Genomic DNA, 24680 nt, shown 5'->3' on the forward strand with positions numbered 1-24680 from the left:
GAGAAGTCTAAAGACGAGTGGCCCTAGAAAATTGAAGCAGAGGAGCAATTGTGGAAAATATTACCTCACCACAGTAAGACAAATCCGACAAAAACAGATTATACATTCTTTTAATGTTCACATTTCATGTAGACCAACACATCTGCTTTGAACTTCTAAATCCAGTTAATCTGAAGCAACCCTTTAAAATATTACTTCAGTAAAATTTAAAGGTTTTCTTTAGGTTCTACCTTTAAAATGAAAGGTGAAATTTCTAGAGAGAAAACCAGCAGATGCAGTCTTCCCCACGTCAGACACTGAAGCAGTGTGTTTAAGAAAGGTCTAGCACCAACACTTTTGTCTGCCTGTTTTCTTAAAACAAGCAGGCAAACCAAGCTATTTACACAATTAAGTTTGATTTTAAGACTGACACTTCTTTAGTCAATTTTCCATCCCCTCCTCTACAGAGAACTTTTAATTACTTAACAAAATTAGGTAGCATATATTATAAATAGGTCATGTATGATTTTCAGCCACTGACAAGACATCTCAATATTTCTCAGATGTGTTTTTTCCTCCTTTCACATTCAGAAGAGCAGCATGGTAAAATGCAGTTATTTAGACTGAGGATGTGTTGAGTAAATCACCTGATCAGTAGGAGTTCAGCCAACCACAAGTCTCATTACAGATATAACTGCTCTCAAAAATCACAAGATCAGATCCCTACCAAACAAGTTGAGAAGCAGAGCTCAAGCTTTTGCTCCTTCACCACTGCCTGTTATTTAGGCTCTTACACACTGCACAAAGCAACAGAGAAGCTTAAGTGAATTTGGATATGAAAAATATCCATGGCAATAAATTGACATGTACCTCAGAAGCTCTGCATGAATTCCTGATCCTACTTTAAAAAGAAGAGAGAAAAAAAAAAGAAATTCAGAAATACTTTATGCAGCCACACTTACTAACTTCCTCTTTGACACACAACCTTCCCTGGTGGAACTATGGTAGTTTTTCTCTGGAGAAAAAAATCCTCTGCTAGGCCAGGGGATTTAACTAAACAGTGATGATACAATTAGTTAGTTAACCCCTCACCCCCTTTCATGTAATATTCTTGTCAGTATCAGTCCCAACAGACTTACTGACAAAGCACTTGACTCTCTGGGGCAGATGTAGCCTAATACATTAAAAAAAAATTGAAAAGAGAAAGTAGAAGTGCTGCACAGCCATTTGCTGTATCTCATCCAAATGAAGTGATTTTATGACACCATTAAAACTTGGGGGCATTATTTACAAAAACAGCAACAACATAATAGCATTTGGAATTTCTTTACTTGTACCATTTCACAGTTGCTTCCCTAATGCAAAAATAAACTAAATTTGTTCCATTTTGGTAATGTTTATTAAACTTGGAAGACCTACTTTATTACCAGAAGTATCACACTTAGAGAAGGGAAACAGTTTTTGCTGCTGTACTGCTTAGGTTCTTAAGGTATACCTGAGCAGACTGTGATAGATGCTGTGTGTAACAAATCATAGCTCCTGCATCAGTGGGAAAAATACCAGAAGGGATATACCGACAGAGTACATGAATTGTGCAAGTCAAGTTACTCTCTTGATGCTTCCAGAGCAGATCACTCATTCTGTTGATTGCTATGAAAATGATGTATTTACGAAGTAGTTAATTTCTAAGTGCCCCGTAATTTACTCATCATTGCAGCAGTAGTTCCATACCTTTGCACTAACAAAGGTTTTATTGAGTAGAGCAACAGCTCACAAGAAGGCTACTTTACTGGCAGCCTCATTAGCAACATGAAGGACAACAAAGCTGCAATACAACAAAGCTGCAATCATTCTTTTACCATTGCTGATAAGTCTTTCATTTCAAAAAAGACACGCAACATTTTCAGTTGAAGATTAATTTCATTAACAAGTTTACCATGGAACATACTTTGTACACCAAAAATCTCTAGTCTTGTGTCTTTGGCATTAGATTAACATAAAAAAATGTAACAAATTTAAGCTGAAACATACCAGAAAATATATAAACAGCTAAAACCTTAGGTTTTGCTGTCCATGTTCTCCTGTATTAAGCTCAACAATGATAAAACTATGACAATTTAAATAAAAGGGATTTTTTCCTCTTGAATAGTAAGAGTTCACAGTTTCAGGAAACACTGTGGAAGCTGAAGTTTGTAGATAGCTTCTCAACTGTAGTATCTACTTAATACAGAATTGAAGTATTGGAGGAGTGTCTCAAACTAGGTGGAAAGTAGCTGCCTCCACAGACTGACAGACAACTATACTCAGCTGTTTTATACTGAATATTGAAGAAATCCCCAGACAAATGCGCTCGGATTCTGCAATAGGACTTGCTACAAATGAAATACTCTTGAAGTAAAAATAAACACTGCATGCAAAAACATCTTTTAAAGTTTAAAATTAAACACCATTGAAAATGTATCTTACATTAAAAACAAAACCAACACCTTTTCATACAGTGCCTTAGTTTTCAATATTATTTTAATTACAGTTTTCAACATATAAAAATAAACCTAAGGTACAGGCTCAAAACTTTTTTTGTGTTTACATACATTAGCAAACAAAATTAAGTTTTAGATTCTCTTTAGGTAATAATGGTATCTACAAATTTCAACTGCCCACGCTCCAGCCTCTGGTGAGAAAACCACATCTTTCTGAACTAAGTGCCTACATTACATTAGCCATTTACAGGTCTCAGCATTTGTATCACTAAGTCCAATTCTCACTTTTAAAATCATGATAACACCAAAGGCAATAATCAATTACTACAAAACTAGAAGTACACCAAGTGGCAGGCAGTACCCATAATATGCCCCAGTTTGCAAGTCATTGTTCAGAATTCACAATTAGCTGTTTTACTGCTATAATGCAATTTTCACACTAACATTTACAAAATTCAAGATTATTTTTGTCTGTTTTTTGCCCCCCCCAAGTGAATGGCTAGTAAAATTAAAATACATGAACTCTAACCCTGTTTGATTACAAACTAACAAGAAGACAGTGATGCAGAGATGACTCAGTCCTAGAAAATACGTACCAATCACTATGGCATTACTGCTTGCAACAGCCATACACGAATGAAAAAAGTACAGAATAAGGACAGGTGTGAAGTATAAAATTTTATCACACAAAGCAGCCTTTGCTTCTTGTCTCCTCCTCAGATCAAAAGAAAATCACAGAAATCCCTAGATCTAGTAACTATTACAAAAATACCACTACATGCTGAAGGCCAACAGAGAAGCTACCATGTAACAAGCATTTGCAGTTTCAAAGTTATTTCAGGTATTGCCTTTAGATGTACCTGGGCCAGGGAACACCAGCAAGCAATGCAAGCTATGCTAAAGGCTATGGAATTTACCTTCTTTACAGCAGAGGAAATACAGGTGACCACAGCTCATTTCAGAATCCAAGCTGTGCACAGGTTGCTGCTATTAGCCAGATAATTCAAAGCGAGTTCAGATGCACCTCTCTGAAACTGCCATTAAAAGAGAGCATGTTACAAATGACTAGGTAAAACCCACATCTCGCTGATATCTCAGGTATTCTTCATGTTTCTAGATTCCAAGTGAAGTGCCTTTTTTTCCCCTTCTAACAATATTCATGTCATACTAATAATGTTTGCAATCAAAATTTCATCCCTCTCATTTGTGCAAACCTATTGACTTTGATGTGTTTATCTAAGTCACAGCCACCTCTACTTTGAGCTTGGAATCCTGTTTCAGTCACCAGCAGTCGTCTTCTATCTTCTTCCCTCAAAATCCTATGAAAAAGCCTATCCGTTACCCAGAAACACTCCTGTGAAACAACTGTAGCCACTAACAGAAACTTACACATACATGCTTTACATGGTCTTAGCAAAATGGCTAATCACTTTTCTAAGCAATTATCTGTCATATTTTCAAATAAAGACTGACTCAAATGAAATCACATTTAAAGCAATAAAACTATCATGAACTACAGTTCTCAAAATATCACTCCATACAATCTCATTTATGAAGTGCAAAACCTACCCTGGCAGCTCAGCATGCAAACCAGTTAACAATGAAAGCAATTCCAGTGGAGTATGAACACGTTTAATGGATGATGCACACAATCCTGCTGGAGCAAGCAGAGGCTTTATTACTGTGCTACACTACCAGTTTGAAAACGATAAATCCTCTGCAGAAACAGGCATTTTACAGAACGGTAGTTCTCTACTAGTGGCTTTTTTAGGAAGAGGGGAACTGCATAACACCTAATACACAAAACTTTACCCTACAGATCTGCACAATATTTACAAAGCAAACCCAGAAAATACAGCATTTTTAAGAAAATGTGACTTGAGGTGGGGAGGAAATGTCTGGGTTTGGTGGTTGGTTGTTTCGCGTTTTTGCCTCTAAAAACAAAACAAAGGCTTTTTTGTAAGTGAATTATTAATTCACAAACAATGTAACAGTGTGGTGCACATGGACTTATACGTGGGATAAGTTAGTTAGTAAGACTGCCATTCTTAACTATTAATTTCCAAATTAACGTTGCTTAGCTAACTGTACACAACCCTTTATATATTTTGCAACAGATTTATAATGACTATGCAATTTCAGGATAACAAAACTGAAGAAATCAAGCTAGTATCAGCTGAAACATGTTACACTGCAAGAATTATAATTCCTCCCAAAGAAGAAACACAGCTTTTAAAAGATACTATAATACATTTGTATTTTCACTGGTATAGACATTTCTAATTAAAGAAGCTGCATAAAACCCAGATCAACTAAAAATATTCCTTTAATAAGTATGTACTAGCAGAAACTTCCCTCTAAAATACTCTAAAATTTTATTAGTGAAATGGTACCAAAGATAACAAGTATACAAACAATCTCTTTGCTCTATGCTACTTACACATCATAAATAAGACAGCTGTTGTTGCAAGACACATTCCTTCATAGTCTTCTTGTAAGCATACAGATTTGTCACTCTTTTATCAGTATAAGCTGTTTACCAGCCAACAGCACAAAAATGACTGTCTATACTTTACATGGTAAAGCATTTTCTAGAGTCTTAAATGTACACACTGGCAAGAACATTAAAACCTACTGAGAATGAAGAGTGATTAAGCAGCTTCACAATCAAACTGGGTTTCACTGCCTTAGGAATTGGGTAAATTTTTCACTCCCTGTAATGCGGGATGGGTTTTTTTCTTTTTGGAAGAATTCACTATGCAAAGTTGAAAAAATCAAATTGAAACCAAGTAATTAATACGCTACTGCGTTTTTTTTTTTTTTCAAATGCACTGTATTCAACAATAACTCTTCCTAAGAGGTAAGGCAATTAAGTCATTTGATTGTATTAAGTTGTATTAAAACCAGTAAGTTTTAAAGGAATGACTCTTAAGAAATCTCATGTAACCAATTAAGTTAGCTCTGAGAAGACAAGCCATGTTTTACCTTGACAAAAATATTTGCTTTGTCATTCTCTCTTGCTTTCTCTCCAAAGAATGAAAAAAAAAAAAAAATAAATCTCTACCACTTAACTCCTGTGTAATTAGAATTTTCTCCCCAAATTATTTTGCCCTCTTCTTTACATGCAATTCTTTCTGTTTCACCCAGCAGATATAAGAGGAGGGACAGGTCATTATCAATTTAATTAAGGCCGTCCAAATGTAGATTATATGTCTATAAAGGTCTGTCTTTGATGCAGGTGATCAGAAAAGGCTTTGTATTCAGCTAATACTTTTGTACAGTAGTGGTCCCCAAACTCCATCTTTGCTTTTATGCATGTACCTCTTCTTAAAAAAAAAATAAAAAAATAAAAAAAATGGAACTTTAGTATTTTAACAAGTGAATACAGCAACCATTCTGACAAATCACTTGCATTCTTGTCTACAGTAAGGTGGTGGCAAAACAGCAATAGAGATCATGTAAGATTTAGCTGAAAATGAGTAATAGCACATATACGTTTCTAGAAAATACCACATTTTAAGAAGGCACTAAAGCGTCTGCTTGTGCTCCCACTTTTTTTTTTTTAACAAATAAAATTTTATTTTCATAATGGCACCTGTACTATTTGCAGCAGTACACACTGCAGTACGGCTGAAAACAAAAGCTGTAACTCAGATAATATGATACAGAAGTGCTCACTTCTGGAAGGACAAAGAAAACAACAAAACTAAACAACCCCAAAATAACTCAGTAATCTGACCTATTATCTATAACATAACAGTGTCCCTTTTACGAACAGGAAAGTAACATGCATTGTTCAAATACTTTAAAAGAAATATTAATTTTAGGGATATTAGTAAGAAATTCTTTCAAATAATAAACCCCAAGAATCTCAAGCAGTAAGCAACTGAAAAACATACTGGTCAGTGGGTATTTAACAGAAGACCTGTAAAACTGTGTTTATGTTTAAAACCCCTTTCTGTTGGGGTCATTTACAACAGAAAAAAGTGCGTATATTTATGCACCATTTTCAAGCACATCAAACAGTACACATTGAAGTTTTTGTGGATTTTTTTAACCCACAAGGTAAAACAACACAAAATGATCATCAACAAGCAGAATTTTAAACAAACTTCAATGCCTATCTTCAGCATCTTTTGGGTAGTACTGGTTTACATCTTTCAGTTTCTACTTATTTGTAACAGCTCATGGCAAAACTTGACATAAATCATTTCACAAATAAGTACAGCCATCATGAGAATACATGGATTTTCAGAGATGAATAGTTTTGATGGCATATGCCTTTTCATGGTATAACTACTGGTCCGTGCTCTCTTGCTTTTTACAGCAAGAAGACAACAACGCTATCACAAGAATTGAAAGAGCTACTAGTACTATCAACACGATCAGGTTGATTGCTTTATTTTCTTCCTCATTCTGGGAAATAAAAAGCTTTGGATTTCATTCCTTAGTTGAATCGGATGCCCACTCTTTGCTTTAAACCTCTTCCATTTTAATTGAGAGGTTTTCTTCATTTGGTTGACAGTTCCCATTCTGTTGTAGTTTGACTTCATCTGTCCTTTCTGTATCTCTGCTGTCTACTTCCTTGTCAGTTTCTGAATTCTGATCCTCTTTAGTGTGATCTTTGTCCTACCAAAAAGAGAATTATTTTACAAAAAAATCATATTCTTAGCATTACAGGGTATGACTTTTATGACTTCCAGCCACATTTTGTTATTTTTGGCTCAATTTTTACACGCCTATCTTCTCTTGGCAATTTTTATAGTAGAGGTGTCCGCCTCTTTTCCTTTTCAATTGGATGAAGTTAGGTACTCATAACAACTAGTCATCCAAGAAATCAATGCCATAATCTGTCTTTACAATCAATATTAAGAACAAAGTAGCATCACAAAATCTACTAGAAACAGCTCCAGAAATGAAGATTTCTCCGTATTTCCTAAATAAAATAGGATTAAGCTTTTTTCTTTCGTAGTTTTTGGCAGATACCTGATGCATTTTAACAAAGTTCGCTGATAATTACTTAAGCATGTGGGTAGAGTCACCCAAATCAGCTATTTATAACAGTTGAATAATTCTGAGTACAACAAACTACTCTTAAAGGCATGAAAAAATCTGAAGATATTTCTTTCCCTAATCACACCACCTTTTTCTTTCCTTAATCACACTTTTTTTTTTTTGCAAGAAAAATCCCATACCACACTTCCACCGCTCTTCATCTTTATTCCTCTGGAGTCCAACATGCACACCAGGGCAAAGCAACCAGGGAGAGGCTGAACTGAACAGTGAAAGTTTATTGGAAAAGTAATCTTTCCAGCTTGACAGCCAAGCTGTCCCTGAACACTTCTCCTTAGTTACACAGTCTGCTTCCTGCCTGCTCATATAGATAGGCAGTCAGCCAGGTCCTAACATATGGAGCAAGAAAGAGAAACAGACAAAAAGTGTTTCCATAACCTACTCATACAAGCTGCTATGTCCAGTAAAGTTCAAAAATGGAGACATATGAAACTGGCCCACTAACACATCAACTGTAGGTTTTCACTGGCAAAAGCCGAACAGAAATGGTAATAATTTGGTAAGGAAAACAGGAGACAAAAGGGAGGAGGAAAAGAAAGAAAAAAAGAAATTTCAATACTGGTTCCACAAGCACCCCTTCATTCTGTTTATTACTTGGTCATACATAGCTTACCTTCAAGGTATTGGTGCGTTTGTCAGATTTCTCCTTTCCCTCTTTTTCTTTACTACTTTTTTTCTTGGAGGTGGAGCGTTCTCTTTCTCTTCTTTCGTTATTTGTATCTCTCTCTCTCTTTTTTTCTTTCTTGCTTCTGTTTAAGGAAATTTTTACTCATATTAGAATTTGATCAAACAGCAACAACCTTCTAGCCATTTAACTGCAAACTAAATTTTCATCTATGGGTTTTCATAAAAAAAACTAAAAACATTAACAAAACCCCTTTTCGTAAAGACAAGGGCATTTTTTGACGATACGAGCTGAAGAATACATGTGTGCGGTATGCATGGTACTTGCAAAGAGAAAACCAAATGCACCTGTACCCAGTGAAGGGCTTTTACAGATTTGAAGCAAATCTGCATTGCTGACAGATCTGGAACTCTCCAGGTGAAAAGATAACAAAGCTCAAATTCATCTTACTGTCCAACTGAAAGAGTCTGAGACTGTCAGTGCAAAAGCAGTTAACCAATGAGAATACTAAAAATTCTTGATTCTTTACTGCTCATTAATCTTTACGTTTACATCAAACCGACCTTCTTGGAGAAGGAGTTCGTGAAGACTTTCTTTTTGTTGTTTTGGATGATTTAGGAGACTTGGAGGGACTTCTACTCTTCCTTTTACGCCTTCCTCTACAGGACCAAGAAATTCAAGATCATCAAAGAATAAAAATAAGAATAAAATAATAAAATCAGGAACCAGATAAAAACAGAAAGCCCTTAAAACAATCTGAGACAAAAAATTAAGTAAATATCCCTCAATTTAACATTTTATTATTAGCAACAATATGTGAACTGTAGAAAGAAAAAAAAAATCTTATGTTTCAGATGGTGGGAAAGGGAAGGCTAGACGTGGGAAAAAAAGGTTGTACCTTTCAGATTTTAGTTTTTTGTTTATTCTCACATGACAACAACAGAAACACACTTAATTCACTAACCCTGTATTAAGTAAGAGTTTCTTCAGTCAGGAAAAGAATCAAACTGAATGAAGAGCCACATTAAGACAAAAGGGCTAACTTTAGCAATGCAAGCCTCAGCATGTAACATTACAACCTGAAGATCACTGTAATTTCAGTTCAACCTGACTGAAATTTAATTCCTAAATACAGGAGCTAGTATTCCTATTGGTTTAGAAGTAAACTGTGCAAAATGAAGCTCAAGATGTTGTCAAAACCAAAATAAGAAGTCATTATCTATTGTTTTCCTAGCAGTCCTTGCTCAGCAAACATGATGTTACCATTCTGCAAGACACTGAAGAGCTCATAGTATTTTACTGAACAGCTGTTTTACAGATGTATGATATATAGAGCTTGCCAAAGTTATTACAGAGTCCAATCTTGAATAGAACATAACATTAAATAACTTGGTGCAAACATACCAAGATATATGTTAAAATAAAGCAAAACCTGATCCAGTAAAGCTTCATTCAACATAAACATAGAACCTGTCTCTGTCAAAGTAATGTGATTTTTTTCCTATCACCTCTTCCTCAAATGGGAAAAGCAGATGTGTAGAGCCAAATTAAAACAGGGAAGTTAGAATTTAACTTCAAGATATGCTATTCTTACACATACCAGCTTTTACAATTCACACCACTAGGTGTGAGTATTTACATCTTCAACATCTAGAAAGGCCAAGAAATCAACAGTTATTAAATAAATTACAAAAGGATTTATTAAGCTATGCCTCGTACCCCTATCTGGATTGATACATTGACAATATCATCTACCGTGACCTCCTCAAGCTGCACAGGACAAATATCCATAACTATTTTGTTTAGCAAGCTCTTCCAGTTTGACTTCATCTTTGGTAAACAAGATACAAAGTGGCCTCAGAATTATTGAGAAATAACAAAATCACTAATCAGGTTCTCACTAATTATACATTACATTTTTAACAGCTTCATATTTTTTAATACAAGGATGCTGAAAACTGATGCATTATACTGACAGTGCTCCCACTTGGGCTACAATGAGCATATCCCCACTAAATAAAGTGGGGATAAATAAACTAAAGCATACGTATCTGTGAGTAACTAAGTGCCTTAGCATTTGTGTTCATGATAAGAAATTGTTTATTCATGAAATCTAATTTTCAGTTTCTGCTTTTCATATTTCAAGTTGAAGAGCTTTAACTGTCTTACAGTATTCGTTTCCCATCTCTGTCACACTGGTCTACACAAAGATGTGTGCGCACCTGTTTAACAATGTTAAGAAATACTAACACAGCAAAACTTAAGAAAAAACAAGTCTGAATACTCTACTAGTGATTCTGTGCCTCTTAGTCATAAACAGAACTAACAAGCCATAACTATCTTCTCCGCTACCTTGTAAATATTTGTTGGAAAAGGAGTCAGTTCTTCCTCCTCCTCTGGTCTGTGCCACTTCCTTCTGCTAGGAATCACAAACAGCCATCTAGTTTCTAGTACCTGCATGCTGTCAAGGTCAGTTGCCACCTAGTTCTCAGAAGGTCCTGGATGTACAACTCTCCCTTCACCTCTTCTCTAAAAATGTGACTATTTGTCCAGTACTTTACACTCATCCAGTAAACGATCAGCAATCCCATCTCAGGGCTGCACTGGTAAAACGAGGCAGCCGAAATGCTACTATTTCACAACTAGGCAATGTCAATCACCAAAGTAAACAGATATCCCCAAATGCAAGCTAACTGGGACTCTGTAATCCAACCTATTCACAATTACTTCTCAGAGAATAACAGAATTACTGAGGTTGGAAGAGCCCTCTGGAGACCAGCTTATCAAACCTCTCCACCACCAACCTAAAAAGAGGGTCAACTAGAACAGGCTGCTCAGGGCCACATCCAGTCAGATTTTTACTATCTCCAAAGAGACTCTACAATCTCTCACCATAACTGGGTCCAGTTTGCCTAGGGAAAAAACCAAAACATGACAGACAAACAAACAAACAAAACCAAACCCACAACACACACACAAAAAAACCCCAAGAAAACAACTAAAAAGAAACAAAAAAACCCCAAACAAACAAAAAAAAACACAAAACCAACAAAAAACAACAACAACAAAAAAAAAACCACCACAACAAAACCAAAACAATTCAAGCACTGGAAGAAAGTCTTTATTTCCCGTACGTCAGTATGTGCCTACTGCCTCTTAACCTGTCACTGGCCCTCACTGGCTGTCTTCTTCACACTCTCCAAGCAGGTACTCATACGCACTGAGAAGATGTCCTCTCAGCCTTCTCTTCTCCAGACTAGACAATTCCAGCTCCCACAGTCTCTCCTTCTATGACAGATGTTCCAAGTCCTTTATCAGTTTTGTGGCCTTCCACTACACTCATTCCAGTACATCTGTGTCTCTCGCACTGGGGAGCCCAGAACTGGATGCAAGATTCAGATGTGGCCTCACCAGGGCTGATGGGAAGAATTACCTTCCTTGCCCTGCTCACAGCACTCTGCCTAATGCAGAGCAGGATACTGCTGACCTACTCAGGACCCCCAGGACCTTTTCCACCAGCCAGCCTTCCAGTCAGTCCCCATTATGTACTGGTGTGACAGTTTGCCTGCCCAGGTGCAGGATTTGGACTTTTCTTTGCTCAAACTGAGACGCATCAGCCCATTTTTCCTGTCAATGTTTCTCTGAATGGCAGCACATTCCTCTGGTGTACCACCCTCTCCCCTCAGTTCTGTATTGTCTGCAAACTTGCTGAGGGTGCACTGTCCACTGATGAAGATGTTCCAAGAGTATCGGTTCCAGTACTGATACTCTAAGAATAATGCTATGTCCAAAGAAAGAATAACAAATCCATGTCAAAAAAAAGTGTTTCTCTCATCCTCTGTATTCAAAAGAACATTGTCCTTGTTTAATAACGTCTCTATTGAAAAAAAAAAAACCCAACAAAAAAAACTTCATATCATAGAATCATAGAAGAATTAGGGTTGGAAAGGACCTCAAAATCATCTAGTTCCAACCCCCCTGCCATGGGCAGGGACACCTCACACTACACCATCCCACCCAAGGCTTCATCCAACCTGGCCTTGAACACTGCCAGGGATGGAGCACTCACAACCTCCCTGGGCAACCCATTCCAGTGCCTCACCACCCTAACAGGAAAGAATTTCCTCCTTATATCCAATCTAAACTTACCCTGTTTACATCTTAACCTGTTACCCCTTGTCCTGTCACTACAGTCCCTGATGAAGAGTCCCTCCCCAGCATCCCTATAGGCCCCCTTCAGATATCAAAGTAGAGTTTTGCACTGTGATTCCACTAGAAGAGATGCACTAATTTTCACTAGAATCCTCCGTTCTCTTAAATAGCAAGATTCTTAAATGAAGCATTATTATTGCAAACTAGAGTATGAATTTTTGGCAGCATCCAGCTACATACACTTGCTGTTTGACATTAAGAACTATGTCTTCCACCAAGTTTCTTATATAAGCTACATATTGTCAAAACCTTAAATCTTTTTTCTACACTTAACTGAAAACTTCTGAGATCTATAGACGGAAAATGTTATGTCTTCAAAGCTGGCAGAAATACCTCTACTCTCTGTAGGTCTTCCACCCATGAAATAATATTAAAAATGCATTAAAACAGGAAGCTGCAAATGCTCAAAGGCAGCACAGTACTTTGCCCATTGATCTCAAAACCAACATGGACTGCTTTGTATGAGCCATGCACTCCTGAATTTTGAGGACTGTGGGAATTTTGCTTTTGTCCATTAAGATGATTAGAGTATGTAGAACTTTTCATCCAGCATTTCATTCCCTGAAGTTAACAAATAAAATTTATCTAAATTTGATGTGTGATATTATTGAACTCCCAATACCTGAGGTATTCAGAAAGTACTTTTTCCACCAAAGCTTATGAACTTAAGTTAGCCACAACACTTCTAGATTATGCATGAGTTGATCCACTTACAGAGTTTATCAATCTCACAGCCTCCTTTTGCTATACTGAATTTATCCAGACTTCCACCCAGTTCAGCCTCCCTCAGAGGCAAAAACAACAGCTACATTGTTTTCATGTTCGCTATCACCATCATTAAGGAATTTTACTTTTCACTTGTACCTGGCCATCTACCAGCAAAACAATGTATGCTTGTCTTCCAACTGAGATACCAATCTTCCAAATGGCTCGCCAGCCAAGTGATATGCTCTCTTCCTGCTGGTTCAGCCATCCAACTGAAGAGTGACAAATACCAAACAGTTCACAAGATGTACAGATCAACACCGTACAGTATGTAAGAAACCAAGGAACTACGTAACAGTGACTCAGATTTTCATCAGGACAAAGACTACGTGTGATTTTGCTTTATCAGAACTTTTGGATGGCTTCAATGCAGAGGAACGGCACAAGAATCATTCTACTTACTGTCCTTAAGGACTATACTAAATGGTTGTGTGAAAGGCAAGCACCAGCAGCCCAACAAGAAACTATGCTCTATCACGCATCATACAGAGCTCTTTGCCATATATTTTACTTTACAGGAAAATCTACAAAACAAGTAATACAAATTAAATTAGTAAAAGTCATGATGATACTAATATATGAAAACTAGGATGGTGCCTTATTGAACTGACAAGTCAAGAAAGGCATGAAAAAAAATTCTAAACAAACCTGCTCGAGCTACGAGATCTTCTTGAGGAACTATAGCTTCTTGGGGGTGTTCTGGATCTCTTCTCTTTCTTCTTTTTATCATCTCTCTCTTTTTCTCGCTCTTTCTCCTTATCCCCATCCTTTTCTTTCTCTCTGTCCCTCTCTTTGTCCTTATCTCCCTCCTTGTCCTTCATCTTCTCTCTGTCCTTCTCTCCTTCTTTCTCAGTATCTTCCTTTTCCTTGTCCTGGTCTACCTCTTCCCTGTCTTTTTCCTTCTCCTTATCTTTCTCCTTATCCTTGTCCCTGTCCTTATCCTTGTCTTTGACTCGCTCCCGATCTTTGTTTCTCTCTTTATCTCTCTCCCTGTTTCTCTCTTTATCGCGTTCTCTATCTTTGTCTCGGTCTTTCTCCTTGTCTCTGTCTCTCTCTTTGACTTTTTCTTTTTCCTTGACCTTTTCTTTGTCTCTTTTCTTGTCCCTGTGAAAAGCCAAACACAAATAAATTAATTCATCCTTAAACTTCCAATTAAAATTACAACCCTTTAGTGTACATTAACTGCTCAAGATAAAGCATGTGTCCCTGTTGAAAATAATTCAGTGTTTCACATTTCCAGCCCTGTTCGGCATGAAGGAAATGTTAAAAAAAAATTTGGAAACCAAATTGGAGAAGGGGAGGCCAAAATCAAATCAAGCTGTGATCTTCAGAGCAATGTTACTACACCTGGAGAGAACATGTCTCTTCACCTCACAGTTATGTTATACATACATAAACTTTCTACATTTTGTCGGGAGACAAACTCTGAAGTCTGTAAATCCACTCTTTACTAAAAGTGTGTCCACATAAAATGGACTGCAAATTAACAAGCCCCACATGATTAATGACAGCTGATTGACGTAAGTCTTTATTCTACAGTGTTCTCTCACACAGATATCCTGCAACTGCTTGGAAATCCAACACCAATTAATACACAGACATAAACTAACAGGAATAAAATTTCACCAAACGAATTCCATCGAAAGGCAAATATAAGGTCAAAACTCAAGACAATTCAGTCATCTGTAATGTCACTAGGAACTCAAAAGTTGTTGAAAAATTGTTAATACAGTAATATACTAAAACCAGCAGCAAGAACAACAGAAAAATTCAGCTTCTTTGGGACAGGCAGTATGATACATGCTCATAAAAGGAAGAGTGAGGAAAATTACAACTGATGTTCTAGTCATCAAGGCAAACAAAAACTGACTAGCTCACAGCTTTGTCTGGAAGATTGCATTTCTATATAGCATTACTGGGAAGTGCAATACTCCATCTTTTTTTTTTTTAGCACAGATTCATGACTCCCAGACCTGCCCCTCAGACAGATGAAAACAAACAATTTTTCAGAGAGAAAAAGAGGAGAAAGCACAAGAAGAGAAGTTGATTAGCAGGCCTTTGCATTTCCAAGAGAACTGGACTGACAGAAGTTGCTGTGTCTACTGGTACTAGTACCTATTCTAGGATTTTTAAAGTTTGTTAGAGACTCCTCCACACACAAAAGGTCCTAAGCAGAGCCCCTACCTTTCTTCAACAAAAGGAGTGCTTGGCTGTATCTTCTTCAAAACTGCTAATAAAATAGTAGGCTGTTGTAAGCTCTGTGACCTGACAATTTTGCTTCCCACCAAGTTTTGGAAAATACTTCTTTAGAAGTCTCAGAAAAAGAATGTAAGATCTTAAAGATGAAACAGCACACCATTGCTGCAGTAGCAGTCTCACAATTAGCCAAGAAGTGCCTTTCACTTAATATATCACAGAGATTTTATTGAACTTCCCCTTTCCAGTAAGCCAGTATCTCAAAAAGCTTCAAACAGCATCAGAGAATCAAAGGATACACCAGTAAGGCCCAGCTAGTTAGGCAACCTATTCCTGTTTCCACTAATGTCCAAAGATCTGCAGTTCTCTTTTCCACAAAACTTCTTCCCTCAAAAAATAAGAGGCATCTGCACAACCTAAGCATGAAGCTCCCTTTAAATCAATCAGGGGAATTACAGAGATGAAACAGAAAGAAAAGTACCAAGACTTCTATTCATGAAGCTACTTTCATAAGGACATTTGTTTCGTGAATATTCACCACTTCATCCCTCAGAAAATTATGTTATCTTGTTGGAATTTCTCAGTTCAATAAAAGACTTAAAAATTTATAGACTAGGTAAAATACAGATATATTAGATCCTGAAATGCAAATACGCTGTAATAGACAGATGCTTTTGTGTCCACAGCACCACATGGCCAATAAGATAGCCAAAGGCAACAATAAAGGTTTGCGCACAAAACATTTATACATGTTCTCAGAATGTGATATGTCAAGTTCATCCTGAATCGAATCTTCTCAACAGATAAAGCCTGAACTATCATCCTCCACATTTTTGTGGGCTGCACATGCTACTGAAAATTCTCAATCTATTGGTTAAAGTCTGGCAATTAAAGCTAGCTGTTTTCAGTCAGTTTGTACATTACTGTCACTGTAGACTAGATTATCAAAGATTAAGTACCTTACTATGGTAATTTTACCTCCATAGGCATCATATGAGCTACTATGAAGAAAATCAACTTAATCCCAGCCAAAACCAGTACATGCTGCATTAGAATTTACTATTATTTTGTCCCACAGATAAAGCCCATGGCAAGGCTAGAGATTCCACCCTTTACCATCACCTGAAAGGTCTGCTAGATTTTTTTCAAGTACTCTGTACTGTGTACTAAGAGCAACAGTATAATTTCGTAGGAATGGAACTCACCGAGAACGAGAGCGACTTCGTGATTTCCGCCTTTCCCTAGATCTAGAACGTTTTTTCACAGGACTTCTCGATCTGCGTCTGTCCTTGTGTCTTGAGACTGATCTGTTGCCAGATCTACTTCTATATTAACAATGCCAGAAGAAAAGTAGTTTAATATTGAAACTCCATGAAAATTATGTCAACCAACAAAGGAAAAAACCCATAAATCTTGCCTCATTACATAAAATTATGAAAGAGTTACACCTCAGTAATACACTGTGCACCAACATTTTTGCTGATACTTCATGATTCACCAGCTGCAAAAGCTCTCCTTTGAAACAAGTGCACCATTTAAGTAATACCCACATTTCCTAATAACCTCTATGAACATTCTGGAAAATATTAATTCATATCATGTAAGAGTATCTGTCCTTAGTAAATTACAGTGCATAAAGCCTACTGTAGACAATTTTTAGCAGCTTGAAAAAAAATTAGCTAGATTTTGTTTCTTTTCCAGGCCTAGCAACTTACTGCAGTCTTGGTCACTCAAGAAAGATGTCTTTAACTGGTCTCTTTCTGCCTTGGTCTCCAGACTTTCAATTTAAATTAAAAAAACCCCCAAACTAACCAAATGAAAAAAAAAACCCAACCTAAAGAACAAACACTATCTGTGATTCAGGCACTTAGTCATGCTATCTTTTCAGTTGAAAAGATCTGTTAGCATGGGTTTACATTATAAGAATTCTGAAGCAATGAGCATTTACTAAATGACAAATATGTAAGGCAAATAATGTGCAGATACTGACAAAAATTCAATTAAAGTCTGATATATGTAGTCACAGATTCAATGAAGAAATTAAGACTTCTGAAGTACTGCATTTTTTTTTTCCCAAAATATTCCCTATTTTTGGAAGATCATATTCCCTAGGAAAGCAAAATAAAAAGCTGAATCTAAACATAAAGTTTCAAAGCCCCACATCATCAGACACTTTGCCTGAGAGGTTATGGTGCTATTAAGTTTAACTTACCAAGGACAGAAACGCCAGTAAACCCCGAAGAAAATGAAGGTACAAAAAATACCAGTTCAACCTGTCTTCTGGAGCTCAAGACACAAAGACATAGAGAACCACCATTTTTTTTAACTACAGCTTTGCTTCCCTTATCAACACGAACTAACTACACAGCAAATTAATTACAATTGAGCCGAACTCAGACCGTGAATCAATTTTATATCATAGGGATTAGAAGTGTTTTATAAAACAGTATATCTGTGGTAAGGATAGTTTACTCTTAGTGACTAAGTAGGCTCAATGTACCAGACTGTCCTTTTTTCAGCATATTTTCTAAGCACACTGTAACAGTGGTAAATCATTTTAAAAAAAGCCCAACCCAAGTCTTAATGATAATCTAGGAATTTTATTTCCTCTCATATTCCAAAGCCTGTTTTGGAACTGAACAAATTTAGCAAAGCAAACAAAACTGAATGAAAAGCTACCTGTAAAGCCTTCTCCTTATGCTTTAAAAAGCCATAGTTTTATGTTACAGTACAGCAAATAAAAATACTGCATTCACTAAATCAATATTTAGAAGTTCAGGACATGGGGAACTTTCTACTAGAAAAATTAGCCAGCCTATCTGGTCAGGGTGTAGCTGGTCCAGTGCTCTATTTTTGACTTTCAGCCTGGGAACAACGCTGATAAAACCAAAGGGTTTAGTTGTTGCTAAGTAATGTTTACTCTGACCAAGGACTTTCTGAGTCTCATGCTCTGCCAGGGAGCAGCAGAAGCCGGGAGTAAGCAGAGACAAGACACCTGACCCAAATTAGCCAAAGGGGTATGCCATGTCACAACATGTCATGCCCAGTATATAAACTGGGGGGAATTACCTGGAAGGGCTAGACTGCTGCTTGGGTTGGGCTGGGTATTGGTCGGCGGGTGGTGAGTGGTTGTATTCCCTGGTTATTTCCCTTAGCATTATTATTATTGCTGGTAGCAGTATTAGCTCTGTGTTATACCTTAGTTACCGGACTGTTCTTATCTCAACCCACGGGAGTTACATTCTTTCAATTCTCCTTCCCATCCCTCAGAGAGTGGGAGGAGGAAGAGGGTGGAGTGAGTGAGTGGCGGCGTGGTTCTGAGTTATCATCTGGGCTTAAACCACGACAGGGTATTAACAGTAAACTAAATGTACAATATGCAAAATAATTTTACTACTTCCTTTTAAAATACAGGTCACAAGACGGCATTATGCTACCTGTCACAAAATGCACCATGAAACCACAAATTGTTATGCTACATGTCACAGAAAATGCCATCTAGTATATTTTAACTGAAAGTAATCCTGAAAACATTCAGAATTTAGAGAGGAAAGATATCTGTTCAGAGACAAAGTTCCTGGTTACGCTGGTCTGCTCAGTGTAAGTTAGCAATTTCTGCAAGGGTACTTGTCTTGTAACTCAGTAAGGAATCTCAGTAACCACGACCACCTCAAAAACCTTCAGTACAGAATCAAAACCCCTCTGCCATGGGCAGGACACCTCACACTAAACCATGTCACCCAAGCCTCTGTCCAGCCTGGCCTTGAACACTGCCAGGGATGGAACATTCACAGCTTCCCTGGGCAAACCATTCCAGTACCTCACCACCCTCACAGTAAAGAACTTTTTCCTTATATCCAATCTAAACTTCCCCTACTAAAGTTTGAACATATTACCCCTTGTCCTGTCACTACAGTCCCTATGAAGAGTCCCTCCCCAGCATCCCTATAGGCCCCCTTCAGATACTGGAAGGCTGCTATGAGGTCTCCATGCAGCCTTCTCTTCTCCAGGCTGAACAGCCCCAACTTTCTCAGCCTCTCTTCATACAGGAGGTGCTCCAGTCCCCTGGATCATCCTCGTGGCCCTCCTCTGGACTTGTTCCAGCAGTTCCATGTCCTTTTTATGTTGAGGACACCAGAAGTGCACAAAATACTGCAAGTGAGGTCTCAAGAAAGAGCAGAGGGGCAGGATCACCTCCTTCGACCTGCTGGTCACGCTCTTTTTGGTGCAGCCCAGGATACGGTTGGCTTTCTGGGCTGCGAGCACACACTGCATCCAGCTCATGTTAAAAGTTTCTCATCGACCAACACCCCCAAGTCCTTCTCCACAGGGCTGCTCTGAATCTCCTCCCTGCCCAACCTGTAGCTGTGCCTGGGATTGCTCCGACCAAGGTGTAGGACCTTGCACTTGGCATGATTAAATTTCATAAGGTTGGCATCAGCCTACCCCACAAGCATGTCAAGGTCCCTCTGGATGGCATCCCTTCCCTCCAGCATATCAACCGAACCACACAGCTTGGTGTCATCGGCAAACTTGCTGAGGGCGCACTCAATCCCACTGTCCCTGTCACCAACATAGATGCTGAACAAGACCGGTCCCAACACCAGTCCCTGAGGGACACCACTCACTATTGTTCTCCAGCTGGACATTGAGCCATTGACCACAACTCTTTGCAGCCATCCAGCCAGTTCTGTATCCACCGAGGGGTCCACCTATCAAATTGTTGCCTCGCCAGTCTAGAGACAAGGATGTCATGCAGGACAGCATTGAACGCTTTGCACAGGTCTAGGTGGATGACATCAACTCCTCTATCCCTGTCCATCAGTTCCACAGCCCCACCAGAGAAGGCCACCAAACTGGTCAGGCAGGATTTCCCCTTAGTGAAGCCATGCTGGCTGTCACCAAGCACCTTGCTGTTTTTCATATGCCTTAGCATGCCTACCAGGAGAATCTACTCAAAGATTTTGGCAGCCACAGAGGTGAGACTGACTGGTCTGTAGTTCCCTGTGTCATCCATTTTCCCCTTCTTGAAAATGGGGGTTATATTTCCCTTTTTCCAATCGTTGGGAACCTCACCCGACTGCCATGATTTTTCAAATCTCTTAGTACAAAATAAAACCCACACCTACCTGTGTTTTGAGTGTGATCTTTTCCTCCTAGATCGGGATTTTGAGCTAGACCTGGATTCTGAACGAGAATGGGAACGAGATCGACCGCCTTTTCTTTCACTGCTCTTTCCAGACTCTGAGAGGAAAAAACCACTTTGCAGTGTAAGCTCAGAACATTTAAAGATCCCAGTTAACAATCTGGCACAAGTGGAATGTACCACATATAGTGCAAGGGGCCTACTCTTTGCACATCTTCCTTCTTTTCAAATATCCTTCAGAAACATCCAAGAAAGTCATTGCATATACTCGTTGAGTGCAGCCATCCTGCAGCAGTACACATAAACCAGATAATTATAAACAGCTAGTTCTATAGGAATGGGATTTATGTTGCTGCCACAATGCACAAGATCACAACATGTTTTTAAAAATAACCTGAGAAGAATTTAGCGGACACAATTTTGAAAACAAGCATAAAATATAAATAGTAATTAGCACTTCCTGTACTTGTTTTTGGATCTTTCAACCACTGTACAATAAATATTGAAGTTTTATCCCTCAAAAACTGTTTTGAAGAAATGGAGAGAACAGGATGAAATGTTTGATCCAAAAGGCAGGAAGTCAATAGAAATCTTAACTGTGACCTCCCCAGATTTTGGCTCAGACTCTTAAAAGATTGTTATTCGTCTGCTTAACACTGAGGAAACTTATTAAAAGTCACTTTTCTTCCAACCCTAAAAAAACACAGTAATACTCAACCACCCCACCCATACCCCTCCAAAAAAACCCCAAACCTCAAGATTCCAGAGTATCTAACTTACGTTAAGACAATGTCTGGGTTTGTTGGCAAGAAGAATGGCAAAATATCGCTAATGAAAAAGAAGGATTTCAACTGCAAGTTTAACAGTTGAGAATTTTTTTTATGCTGTGGTTTTGCTATCAGTTTACATCAGCATAAATCAGCAACAAAATGTCTAACCTCTCAACCCACCAATGCCTTCCTCCTGACCTGGCATCTCAGTATTAACAGGGATTAAGAAATCAATCTGAATGAAAAATGTCCGTTACAATATGTTACGTTCTATCCCAGATTCCTACTCATATGTCATTTGCTACGAAGATGCACAGAGTCTTGAGCCAGCACGAAAGAGCATAGCACAGGGACAAAATTAACTTGCTGCAGACAAGGAAAGCATAATGTTACTGCTTTCAGAACCCTGCTAGCTCCCTCTGACCATGAAACTATGTTCTTAAAGGGTATTAGAGGAGTACAAAACAAAATCCAAAATATTTTCCTTTTCAAGTTTGTAAGCACTCTGAACTTACAAAGAAACAACATTAGTTATTAATTTAGAATTAACTTGGCATTTTTTAAAACATTCAGTGAGCATGTACCTGAAAAGAAGACACAATGAAATAGTCAGCTTCATTCCACTGCTTTGTTGCACCAACGCAATTTTAATTATTTTTTCTTTTTGCCAACACTTAATTGTTCTCCTTAAAGTACCTTTTTTTCCCCGTGTTTGAAAATGCTCTTAAAAGCACCTGCCAGGCAGGGTACACACAAAATGTGTCTGCTAGTAATATACCTACCTGGCTCAATAGCAGCAGATATGAAAGACTGGGCTTCCCTGACTCTCTTCATCACTTCTTCCAGTTCCTTGGCAGCAGCTTGTGGTGTCATTTCAGGAGGCTTCACTATTGCATTATTGGAGTGATTTATTCTAAATTAGGAAAAGTACCTTTAAATCTCAAACACTTGAAAATGAAAAAACAACTAAGAAAACACCTCAACTTCCAAGTACAATTAAAAACTTCGAAGTTCATCAGAACTACAGATGTGTCCTCAAGCTTGTCTGTTCTAAGAATCAGAAATGTCTTTTATTGCTTTCAAATCTTAAATCTTAAATAAATGCAGAACAATATTTCTGTGTTAAAGTATTTTCTACTAGAAGTCTAGGAATCTATTTCTCTATTTCAGATCAAATCTCTATGTTACAGCCTACTAATTACATACACATCATATAGAAATCTTAATTAGTACTAAAGACTTATGCCATTCATATTCTTCTGAGAGAATCTTTGAACTTGGAGTTTATAAAAATGTTCCATTTTGCTAATAGGTCCTTATATTGAAAAAAAATATTCATCACAGCAGTTTCCTGCACATCAAAGTCATAAATGTAGAAGCACAGAAAGAAATCTCTCATTCAACAGTCATACGGATAATTAATTTCTTACTTCAGTGGCCTGTCTCCAAACATAACTCCATTAAAGGCAAGAGCCCGAGGTACAGAATTTTGGTCTGCAAATTCCACAAAAGCAAATCTTGTTGGTTGTGTCTCATCACCTGCCATTCGCACAAATTTGACTTCTCCAACTTGCTTAAAGAATTCAAGCAGCTGATCTGCTGTTGTAGTCTAGAAAGAGTCAAAGAGCTCAGCTGAAGTGAAATATACAATGAAAACCACTTATCCAGTATCAGACCATCTAAGAGCTACAGATTTTGGAAAGATATCTCACTATCACTACGCAGGTGACATGAATTTGGTATTTTTCTTCCATTAATCTAAAGAATACACTACAATTTAAAATAGTGCAACCACAAGCTCTGAAGTCCTACATCTAGCTTTAAAAAGCATTTGCACAGGGTTGTGCGCTTTTCAGGCAAACGATCTGAAATAACCAATAAGGAACTTCCTTACACACTTGTGTCCAAGATACTGATTGTGAATTTTGATCAATTAAAAAAAAAAAAAAAAAAAGTCCAAACAATATCACAAGACTTAGCGTTTATCTGCTTTCCTACTAGCTTCCAGCTTATTTTACTGAAATGAATAATATTTTCACACTCTGGTAGCTAATTTAGCAGTCAAAAAAACCGCCAAATAAAATACTTACACTGCCATCAGTCAAAAGCCAATTGTTTTTCAATTAAATCAACTGCTAAAAAAAAAAAAAAGAACCAAACAGCAAGTTTCTGACATAACTTTCATGTTACAGAAACTCAAAGGTATTTATGCTAATTTATCAGCTTCCACTAGGACACACCATTCCACCTTGCTATAGTTGAGCCATTGCATAGTGTTGATCTCATGACTTCAGAGGCACTGCTCAGCTAATGCAACCCAGCTGTACATTTGATCAACACACAAAACTGTAAATATGCTTTTGCAATTCAGCTACAGAGTGATTTCTTTCATGTCCTGCCAGAATACTCCACAGTTTGGTCTGATCTGATTGGCACAGGAAGACTCAAAATTCAAAATACCACTAGTAAGCAAAAAAATTATTATTTTTTAATTCCTACTATTAACAAAAACTCTTTTTTAACACGTAAGAGTAGCATTCATAAACTGCAATTCTACACTTTCCACTAGTATTGCCATTACACAAACAGCTACCTGTGAATTCAAGTTTCCAACATAGACTGTTCTCCTGATTTCATCAATTTTGGATGGATCCACATTCCCCATAATTGGTGGCTGTGGTATTTCTCCCAGAGCCGTAATGTTAGGGTCCAACGCTGCTGCTGGTATAGCCCCCAAAGTGCCAAGTGACACACCAAGCTGGAAAACACAAAAATCCAATATGCTTTGCAACCAAGCACTGGTGGAAGATACTTCACTTATTAACGCTTGTCTTATGCATTTCTGTAAAAATAAATCTAATGAATACAGGCAATACTTTAAGGTCCCAGCTGAGCACTTTTTTTACAGAATAAAAAACAATGCATAAATAACTTCATATAGTTACAATTTTCTGTGCACTATTAGTTAACATCTTATTGAAGAGGTCTGGCCAGCAATGCACTCTATCAATCAGAAAACCAACTGGCTTGAATTTCTAACAGTTGATCAATTTGATTGAGACACCTCCAGACACTGCTCAGATTTATTTTTTTTTTACTTCCCCCCCCCCGCCCCAACAAGTATACAAATAGATGAGGAACTGCTGAGAAGTCCAGCACAGGAAATGGCAATCTGCAGTGCCCAGGACCAATTTGTTCAGTAACAGGTATCAGTCCACCAAAGGAACAGATAAGGTACCTTTTCAACCAACACATCATAAAAGGCAAAATAAATTACAGTTGAAATCTGAAGGATATTAAGCCTAAATTCTTTTTCTACAAACACAGCCACTTCCTAGAGAACAAGGACAATACAGCTGTCTTTCACTTAAAAATCACTACTAAACTGGTCTGCTGAGTTCCTGGTTTGAATTTCATTTTCTCCACTCAAAAAG

General features: G+C 37.7%; 1 protein-coding gene across 4 annotated transcripts in view; it reads right to left on the reverse strand.

Moving 5' to 3' along the window:
- Window positions 1-2481: 2481 nt before the first annotated feature.
- Window positions 2482-24680, reverse strand: part of SREK1 (splicing regulatory glutamic acid and lysine rich protein 1) — a 36122-nt gene continuing 13923 nt past the window's right edge. For all 4 annotated transcript variants that reach the window (XM_065661112.1, XM_065661116.1, XM_065661115.1 and 1 more), the window contains 9 exons: window positions 23840-24004; window positions 22677-22855; window positions 22029-22159; window positions 20460-20574; window positions 16536-16655; window positions 13783-14238; window positions 8721-8816; window positions 8146-8281; window positions 2482-7088 (listed from right to left, as the gene is read on the reverse strand). In XM_065661112.1, coding sequence (XP_065517184.1) covers window positions 6936-7088; window positions 8146-8281; window positions 8721-8816; window positions 13783-14238; window positions 16536-16655; window positions 20460-20574; window positions 22029-22159; window positions 22677-22855; window positions 23840-24004 — 1551 coding nt within the window. In that variant the 3' untranslated portion in view covers window positions 2482-6935. The remainder of the gene's footprint in view (window positions 7089-8145; window positions 8282-8720; window positions 8817-13782; window positions 14239-16535; window positions 16656-20459; window positions 20575-22028; window positions 22160-22676; window positions 22856-23839; window positions 24005-24680) is intronic.

The sequence above is a fragment of the Lathamus discolor genome, chromosome Z (assembly GCF_037157495.1).
Source record: "Lathamus discolor isolate bLatDis1 chromosome Z, bLatDis1.hap1, whole genome shotgun sequence".
Lineage (NCBI taxonomy): Eukaryota > Metazoa > Chordata > Aves > Psittaciformes > Psittacidae > Lathamus > Lathamus discolor.